This window comes from Capsicum annuum, chromosome 7, assembly GCF_002878395.1.
Source record: "Capsicum annuum cultivar UCD-10X-F1 chromosome 7, UCD10Xv1.1, whole genome shotgun sequence".
Classification (NCBI taxonomy): domain Eukaryota; kingdom Viridiplantae; phylum Streptophyta; class Magnoliopsida; order Solanales; family Solanaceae; genus Capsicum; species Capsicum annuum.
Genome location: NC_061117.1, coordinates 15,028,949 through 15,038,416, shown reverse-complemented (window position 1 = coordinate 15,038,416; position 9,468 = coordinate 15,028,949). Strand labels below are relative to the sequence as shown.

At 37.4% G+C, this 9,468-nt stretch overlaps 1 protein-coding gene across 2 annotated transcripts; it reads right to left on the bottom strand.

Moving 5' to 3' along the window:
- Nucleotides 1-464: 464 nt before the first annotated feature.
- On the bottom strand, nt 465-4,913 carry LOC107877720. 2 transcript variants are annotated; one of them, XR_007057607.1, is made up of 3 exons: nt 4,855-4,913; nt 3,752-4,314; nt 465-2,591 (listed from the first exon to the last, which is right to left on the bottom strand). XR_007057607.1 is itself a non-coding variant. In XM_047415197.1 (2 exons), the coding sequence occupies exon 1, from the start codon at nt 4,331-4,333 to the stop codon at nt 3,770-3,772; it is 564 nt and encodes a 187-aa protein (XP_047271153.1). In that variant the 5' UTR covers nt 4,334-4,498; the 3' UTR covers nt 465-2,591; nt 3,752-3,769. The 2 variants fall into 2 exon arrangements, 1 of the variants encoding a protein (XP_047271153.1); XM_047415197.1 differs by lacking the exon at nt 4,855-4,913 and having other exon boundaries at nt 3,752-4,498.
- Between the last annotated feature and the right edge of the window lie 4,555 nt (nt 4,914-9,468).

Sequence of the window (9,468 nt, the reverse complement as noted above, 5' to 3'; positions counted from 1 at the left end):
GAAACTCAAAAGTTTCACACATTAATCTGGAACCTTTCAAACATATCCGACATTGCAAAGAAAGCTCAACCAAATATTGGTGGAACTTGAATTTTCCAAATGGAAAGTATGACAATTGAATGGGTTATATATTAACATTGACAACTCTCTTAACAAAATTTTCCCAAATTGCATGGACGAGTGTTATGTGCTAATGATTTCCATGTAAAAAAGGATATATGTATTTATTTCAGTCATAAATGCATGTAGAGTAAATAAAAGAACAAAAGAGGGGCCTGAATACTTAGAATCTAAACAACTCTTTTATATCAGTCCTTAAAAATAAACTTGATTTTAAGATAGGCCATTAGGGTTAGGGAAAATTGCTAGTTCTGATGCTGCAACAAGTGGAGGAGCAACCATTGGAAGGCCGTGAATGCACAGTTTGCTTCGTCCAATGCGCCTTCATCCTCCACCATCTCCCCTACAGATGTGTCTACCGCCATCTTTGCATTGTATGTATACTCGACTCCCACGCAGGTTCCTTCTGCCCTAGCTGCTTTAATATCTTCCTCTACAACCCACCTCCCCTTCACCTCTATATCTAATGCTTAAAATGTACCTCTATCTCACACCTCTCTTGCATCCCTAATGTTGCTTCCTCCTCTTAAGGTTACTTGTGACCTCCTTGTTCAAACACTAATTTCACTTACTTCTTTGCTAATCCCAATAATGATAACGTCATTGAAATTAACCTTATTTGGCAAAATAATTGGTGGTCGTTGCAACCATTGTTTCTAAGTACATTCACAGTGCAAATGAACTAGCTAGGATTAGCACCAAAAATAGGGGCAAGGAAGCTCCATCGGCTAAGGTCGAATCTACCCAAACTTTGGAGAGGATAAGAAGCAAGAAGCGAGGAAGCGAGACTGAGATGATTCGAGCATATGAAGAAGAGATGAATAAATGTCCCAATTTGGAGCTGGCTATGGAAGGTGTTAGGAGAGGTAGAGGTAGTCCGAAGAAGTATCAAGAAAAGAGGTGATTAGGCAGGACATGGCTCAACTTCAGCTTACCCAGGACAAGATCTTAGATAGGAAGCTATGAAGGACACAAATTGGGGTATAAGACTAGTAAGTAGTTGATTCTTGTGTTTCTTAACCTTACATGCTAGGAATTGAAGCAATACTCTTGTATTTTCTTATACTTCGATTTCTATTATTATTTATTATTTCGTGTACTTCAATTATAGTATTATTTTGTTGCAGACACAGAATGTTCTGTCATGTTATCTTTAGTATTTTGTCGTCGCTTCTACACTTCTAGTATTCCTTTTCCCGGATTTCTTTGTTATGTTTTCTCTTAAGCTAAGGGTCTACCGAAAACAGGAGGTAGGGGGTAAGGTTTGTGTACACACTACTGTCCCAAGACCCCACTTGTGGAATAACACTAGTATTATGTTGTTGTTGTAGTGTTAAGTGTTAATGTGAGAATCAGTAAGTTCCAAATTCAAATACCATACTTGAAGAATACATGTATACTATATTTGATACACATAAATTAGTTGTTGCAATTGTATTGTCACGGCCATCAACCAAGTTATGCATATCACTAGAATGTGAAAATTCTTAAAACTCAATTATGACATTAAGTATAAAAATACTTTTTCGTGGAGTGGTGCTCGGGCCACCTAGGGTAGGGTGAACCTCAATAAATCCACATGCAGACTGCGACAACCTACAAGATTAACTGTTGGATAAACCTACTCACCAAGGTTGAAACAAATTGGCACACATCTATTGTTGTCGCTGGATTAGAACTTGGGATCTCTAATTGTTACTCATATGTCTCAACTCCTTGATTGCAATATAAAGCGTTAAAGCAATTCTTCTGTATGAGAAGATAGGAATCCACGGCTGCTTTTTATGAGAGATGGAATTTAGACTTTGTATTAAATGAGGTGAACATCATTAAGTTCTCTTTATCTGACAAAACAAAGATTGACATATCAACTCAGGAACTATAATGAAATGCCTAAATGTAAGTCTTGGTAGCTAGTAGAGTCATTGTAACTGTAAATTAAATGATGAGATATAGCTCAGCATTATCTAATAGATCACTGACAAGTATCATAAGGTTGCCTCCGGCAATTTGAAGAAGACAAAAGGTAATCTGGCAGCTTAAAAAGGAAATGAACTATGTCCGTTACGACGAAATGATAGACAACTATTTGATCTAATTACCTTTTGGCAGTTTTATAGAGCAACCAACTGTAAAGCAATAAAACAACACACAGAAACTACCAGAAGCATGCTATCTCAATAGCTTGCAGTTAATATGAATCTAGAAATCATTTAGTTTTTGCATCATTTTTTTCAGGGAAACCCATTATTCAAGAGTGAATTTTTCCATTCTACTCTTTGTTTATCAAGGAAAAAAAATAGAGTGGAAGAAAAAAACATCTGTTTCTTTTTTTGTATAACCGTGGTGTCATGTCAGTTTGCACGCACCTTGATTAATTCCATGGGATACCTGTCACCTCCCACAAGCAATAGATATTAGGTAGCTCTGTCCACCAAGTCTAGAGCAGATGCTTCAAACATAAATAGTACCTTCAAACAAAGGTATCAGTTAACTATATGAGATGTTTGCTGCAAAGAGTAGAGAAGATGTCACACGGGAAATGCATAAAATGATAAAAATTGTGTGGGGTAAGTGTTAAGTTCCAAATCTAGATACCATTGTGTTTGAGACGTATAAATTAGTTATTGCAGTTGTATGATTAAATTATTTCATGATAGTGGTGTCCGATTTGCTTGGTGCAGCTCTACTATTCCACAGTAGGTAGGCGGGACGATATAACTTAATCGCTGGAATTTGAACCTGCAAACCTCATTTGTATGCATCAAATTATGAAGAACACCGCTATATTTCTTCTTCTCTTGCTCCCCCAAAGGCTAAATCATTTTACTAGCAAAGATGAGGATGCAAAGTTTGAATTCTCCTTTTCCCTTACCACTTTATAAGTATATCAGTGAGCTTAGACATTATAACAAAGGTTTACCATTGTTAACTCTTTGGTTCAACATGTTCTCTTGCTTTCAATAAGATTGATATATTACCAAACAGTGCTTTAGACTAGCGCGTATACTTAAACTTGACTAGTATGTGCAGAAAACAATGCCATATGGAAACTCATTCGATAAAAGAGAACATCATGGTAATCAAGAATCATACATCACGTATTCATGACTAATAGAAAAGCTTCATTCTAAAGCATAAGAAATAAAGCCTCATTCTAAAGCATAAGAAATTCATGTTCACGGATTCCATCTCAGAAATGTAAATGTGACTCTCTTCAGAAGAAATAAGCGAACACATGACTTTCATCTTCAAACATAAATACATGAGATACAGAATAACATATCCAGCAACAAACAAATAAATGTTAACTGAATTTTCTATCCTAAACTACATTCTTCAACATTGAAATGTAATCACATCAAAAGTCACTCTCCTACCACAAATGTTCCTAAACTATCAAACGGACAGCTGACATTATAGGTCTAAATATTTATAGTTCTTTTGATAGTCTTACAATTCAACACCTAACCCCAACTCCACGGTTGAATTAAACAACAACATAAGCAAAGGATGAGCATGTCCTTGTTGGATAATTACATTGCTAATATTGAATTGTCACAAAGATTGTATTAAAACAATATCCTTTGAGTCCCAAAGCGAGAGGTCACCAACAAAAATGTAGACATACCAAGATTCGGAAATTCGCTCAGTTGTTATTCTGAGATTTGATGGCATCCGATGAAGGGGCTGGTAGTGCATAGCTATTCTTCGGCAATTTGGTTAAGATACACCTCTTTCCTGCTTCCTCCGCTCTCCCAACCTCATCCACATGCATCACCTTAAAGATCTTTTCCATCTCATCCACGAACTCCTGTGGATCTTTCTCCACCTTGGTGCCAGTGAACTTAGGTGGGTTCATCTTCATGAAATGTCCGACTCTAGTAACCTCAGATGTAACAGATGCAGACCTAACATCTTTCGATCGTTGAGCCTGGTTGGCTACCAACTGTGTCAGCATATGAATAGACCGTCTGAATTCTGCATTTGAAATATCTCCTTGAGCAGTTGGGGGACGGTTGACATTAGTCCGCAGAGCCCGAGGTGGACTGGTCGGGACTGGAGGGACTCCCGGAGTAGGGACAAATTTTGGAGTGTGAGCCCTATTACGGGTCCGCATCCCATGGGTGGGACAGGCCTCATCTGCCTGAGTATTCTGATCGACGATACGACGTGGAGGCATAACTGTGTTTTCTGAAACACAAGTGATCATTGATTAGTGGATAGTTCAGACTCTGAAGCACGAACTAAATCACAAAGAAGGGAAACATTTCCTAAACACCTAGCACCCTCCTGCTTATACGTGTGGTGTGCTACACACCCATAAACAAGACTCTACCCGATGCGATTTCGCAGACACCCTGGGACCATGAACCGTGCTTTGATACCAAGTTTGTCACGACCCGTACCAGGGCCTAGCCATGACGAGCATTTCGAACCATGGAGGCCCAAAACACCCCTATCTGGTAATCATGCACCTAATTCATATGATCAAAGTAATGCGGAAGAAACACAATATAACAGAAATATGGTCAAGAATCATGTGAAAACAATAATACGGAATAATGTCCCACAATTTCAATCAACATCTCGAAGATGATCTGCGAAATCTCTACTGCATGACTGAAACAAGTAACTTTCTAAAAACAGGAACAAGGACCCCAGCAGACCCAAAACTAATATAAGATAAAAGGACTGCAGGACATAAGTCCTTCCGAAACATAAAAGGCTCACCACTTGTCTCTGCAACTCTGTCTGAATGATCTACTAGTTCTCTTGACCCCTAGACTGGGCCTCTGAACCTGAAAGGTTGGAGAGGGGAGGGAGTCAGCACAAAAGTACTGGCACGTAGAGATATCAAAGAAAAACATAATATTTTTACAAAATATAGTTGAGAGCCATTATAAAGCAATTTTGTATCAAATCATTTGAAAGCACATGGGTGTAATGCAATAGTTTTTCTTAACAGTAATGAAATACAATTGAATTAGGTGGAATACCCTACATAATTTACACCAACTGTCAAACCTCGGTTGCCGCCGAGATTAGAGTATAAGTGAGGGAGAGACACTCAAGACCATACAGCATGGTGTCTTGACCCAATGGTAGTGCCCAAGATCACTTGGCTTGGGCTCCTACCTATAGTCCCAATTTGGGAATGACATGAATTCTACACAGATCGCTTGGCCTGGTACCAATATTCCGTGTCGGCAAACACGTTATTCTAGCGATGAGCCCTTGTGTCTCAAACGCCTTCTTCGGGCATCCACCTTTCTCATGTAAAATCAATGCATTCAAGTTTCATTTTTTTTTCAATCACATATCGTATTTTGAAGGGTATCGTCATACCCGACTTGCAAGTCATCAATGTGACATCCACATATGCATAATCATGTAAAAACCAAGGTGCTTCATCATTTACAAGTGGTGAACAATATTTATTTCAAATTCATGCTCTCTTTTGTTGATCACAATATAATATGGAGTATCGAAACATTATAATGGGAATTTGAAAACAATTTATCATTCATATTTATCAACTTCCATGGAAAATCTCAAATCACATATGCATGGTTTCAACCATTGAAGTATATAGGCAAACAATTCCCATGACATAAAGAAAATGACTTAGAAATCATATTGAAAGCAAGATATTAGCATTGGATTGAAAACCCCCATTTAAAAGTATGCATGTTCATAAAACTACACCCATGAGATTTTTGGATAACCCCACATACCTCTATTTCCAAGGATAATAGATGTTTCTTCCGAATATGTAATTATCTTTGTAAACCTACAGTCAAATCTTGAACTATTTGGGTTTTTATTTTTTGAAAGCCTAAGGAGAATCTTGAGCACTTTTGATGAAAGAATATGTATTTTGGGTGTCATTGGAACTAAATCTCGTGGAAAAGGACCACTTTGTCCTCAACACGGAGTGTTTAAATCACTAGAATTCCTTACATAGGCGCCGCCCATCTCATTGCCTATGTTCACATAAGCGCCGCCTAAGCTGCCGCCTAGGCTATCGCCTATGCTTTCCAGTGGCCTTGGGCGATTGGTTGGGCGTCGCTTATCACTTTGAAAGGTCATAACTTCTTGATCGAGTGTCGGATTTTAGCCAAATTGGTATCGTTGGAAAGATAACTCGAATACCTATCATTTGACACATAGTAGGTTCCCTAATTCAACATATACAGAGAGTTATGGTCGAAGGAAGCTGACACACTTTACAACGTCCACTATAACTTAGTTGATCAAAATAATTTCAACTCGTCCTTGAGTTGAAGGACCTCTATGGTCTAAATTCAAGCTTGAGTGGATTTCACATGCTACACTATAATTAACATGCCGTATTGGCATAGGATTTTATGGCTTCGGGATTAACAACGCATCTAAATCATGGTTTATATTGTAGCCCGAATTGCGGGGCATTATAGATGGTTCGAGCATGTAAAGAAGAGATGAATGAATGTCCTAATTTGGAGCCGCCTATGGAAGGTGTCAGAAGAGGTAGAGGTAGGCCAAAGAAGTATCAAGAAAAGTGGTGATTAGGCAAGACATGGCTCAACTTCAGCTTACCCAGGACAAGATCTTAGATAGGAGGCTATAAAGGACACAAATTGGGGTATAAGGCTAGTAGGTAGTTAAGTCTTGTGTTTCTTAACCTTACATGCTAAGAATTGAAGCAATACTCTTGTAGTTTCTTGTTCTTCTATTTCTATTATTATTTGATATTTCTTGTACTTTAATTATAATATTATTTTGTTACAGACACAGTTCCTTTTCTTCAGAATGTTGTGTCAGGTTATCTTTAGTATTTTGTCTTCGCTTCTACACTTCTAGTATTCCGTTTCCCAGATTGCTTTGTTATGTTTTTTCATAAGCTAATGGTCTACCAAAAACAGGAGGTAGGGGTAAGGTTTGCGTACACACTACTTTCCCAAGACCCCACTTGTGGAATAACACTAGTATTATGTTGGTGTTGAAGTTGTAGTAGTAGTGTTAAGTGTTAATGTGAGAATTGGTAAGTTCCAAATTCAGATACCATTGAAGAATGCATGTATACTGTATTTGATACACATAAATTAGTTGTTATAGTTGTATTGTCACAACCATTAACCAAGTTATACATATCACTAGAATGTGAAAATTCTTAAAACTCGACTATGACATTAAGTATAAAAATATTTTTTGTGGAGTGGTGCTTGGGCCACCAAGGATGCACCTCAATAAATCCACAAGTAGACTGCTACAACCTACAAGATTAACCGTTGGATAAACCTACCCACCAAGGTTGAAACAAATTGGCACACATCTATTGTTGTCTCTGGATTAGAACTTTGGAATCCTAATTGTTACTCATATGTCTCAACCCCTTGACTGCAACATAAAGCGTTAAATCTATTCTTTTGCATGAGCAAATGGGTGCCTCAGCTGTTTTTTATGAGATATGGAATTTCAACTTTGTATGAAATGAGATGAACATCGTTAAGTTCACTTTAGCTGACAAAACAAAGATTGACATATCAACTCACGAACTATAATAAAATGCCTATAGATGAGTCTTGGTAGTTCGTAGAGGCATTGTAACCGTAAGTGATGAGATATATCTCAGCATTGTCTAACAGATCACAGACAAGTATCATAAGGTTGCCTCCGACAATTTGAAGAAGATAAAAGGTAATCTGGCAGCTTAAAAAGGAAATGAACTATGTATGTTATGACGAAATAATAAGCAACTATTTCTTCTAATCACCTTTGGGCAGTTTTAATGAGCAACCAATAATAAAGCAATAAAACATCACGCAGAAACTACCAGAAGCATGCTATATCAATTGTTTGCAGTTAATATGAATCTAGAAATCATTTAGTTTGTGCATCATTTTGTCAGGAAAAAACCCCTATTTTAAGAGTGGAGTTTTTCCATTCCACTCTTTGTTTATCAAGGAAAAAAAAACAGAGTAGAAGAGAAAAACATTTGTTTTTTTGTATAACCGTGGTGTCACACTTCGACTAATTTCACGGGATACCTGCCACCTCCCACCAGCAATAGATATCAGGGAGCTCTGTCCACCAAGACTAGAGCAGATGCTTCGAACATAAATAGTACCTTCAAACAAAAGCATCTGCTAACTATATGAGATGTTTGCTGCAAAGAGTAGAGAAGATGTCACATGGGGAATACATAGAATGATTAAAATGATGGGGGTGGGGGGTGGGGTGGGGTGGGGGGGTTTAAGTGTTAAGTTCCAAATCTAGGTACCATTGTATTTGAGACGTATAAATTAGTTATTGCAGTTGTATCTTCAAATTATTTCATGATAGTGATGTCTGATTCGCTTGGTGCAGCTCTACTATTCCACGGTAGGTAGGTGGGAAGATATAACTTAATCGCTAAAATTTGAACCTGCAAACATCATATGTATGCATCAAATTATGAAGAACACCGCTATATTTCTTCTTCTCTTGCTCTCCCCAAAGACTAAATCATTTTACTAGCAAAGATGAGGATGCAAAGTGTGAATTCTCCTTTTCCCTTACCACTTTATAAGTATATCAATGAGCATAGACTTTATAACAATGGTTTACCATTGTTAACTCTTTAGGTCAACATGTTCTCTTGCTTTCAATAAGGATGATAAATTACCAAATAGTGCTTCAGACTAGCTCGTATACTTAAAACTTGACTAGTATGTGCAGAAAACAATGCCATATGGAAACACATTCGATATAAGAGAACATCATGGTAATCAAGAATCATACATGACGTATTCATAACTAACATAAAAGCTTCATTCTAAAGCATAAGAAATTCATGTTCACGGAGTCCATCAGAGAAATGTAAATGTGACTCTCTTCAGAAGAAATAAGCGAACACATAACTCTCATCTTCAAACATAAATACATGAGATACAGAATAGCATATCCAGCAACAAACAAATAAATGTTAACTGAATTTTCCATCCTAAACTACATTCTTCAACATCTAAAATGTAATCACATCAAAAGTCACTCTCCTACCACAAATGTTTCAAAACTATCAAAAGGACAGCTGACGTTACAGGTAAAAATATTTATAGTTCTTTTGATGGTCTTACAATTCAACACCTAATCCCAGCTCCAAGGTTGAATTAAACAACAGCATGAGCAACAGAATGAGCATGTCCTTGTAGGATAGTTACATTGCTAATATTGAATTATCACAAAGATTGTGTTAAAACATCCTTTGAGTCCCAAAGCAAAAGGTCACCAACAAAAATGCAAAAATACCAAGATTCAGAAATTTGCTCAGTTGTTGTTCTGAGATTTGATGGCATCCGATGAAGGGGCTGGCAGTGCATAGTC

Bases quoted from the DNA above. Each gene is read 5' to 3' on its own strand.
- LOC107877720 (XM_047415197.1), bottom strand. From the start codon at position 4,333: ATGATCACTTGTGTTTCAGAAAACACAGTTATGCCTCCACGTCGTATC.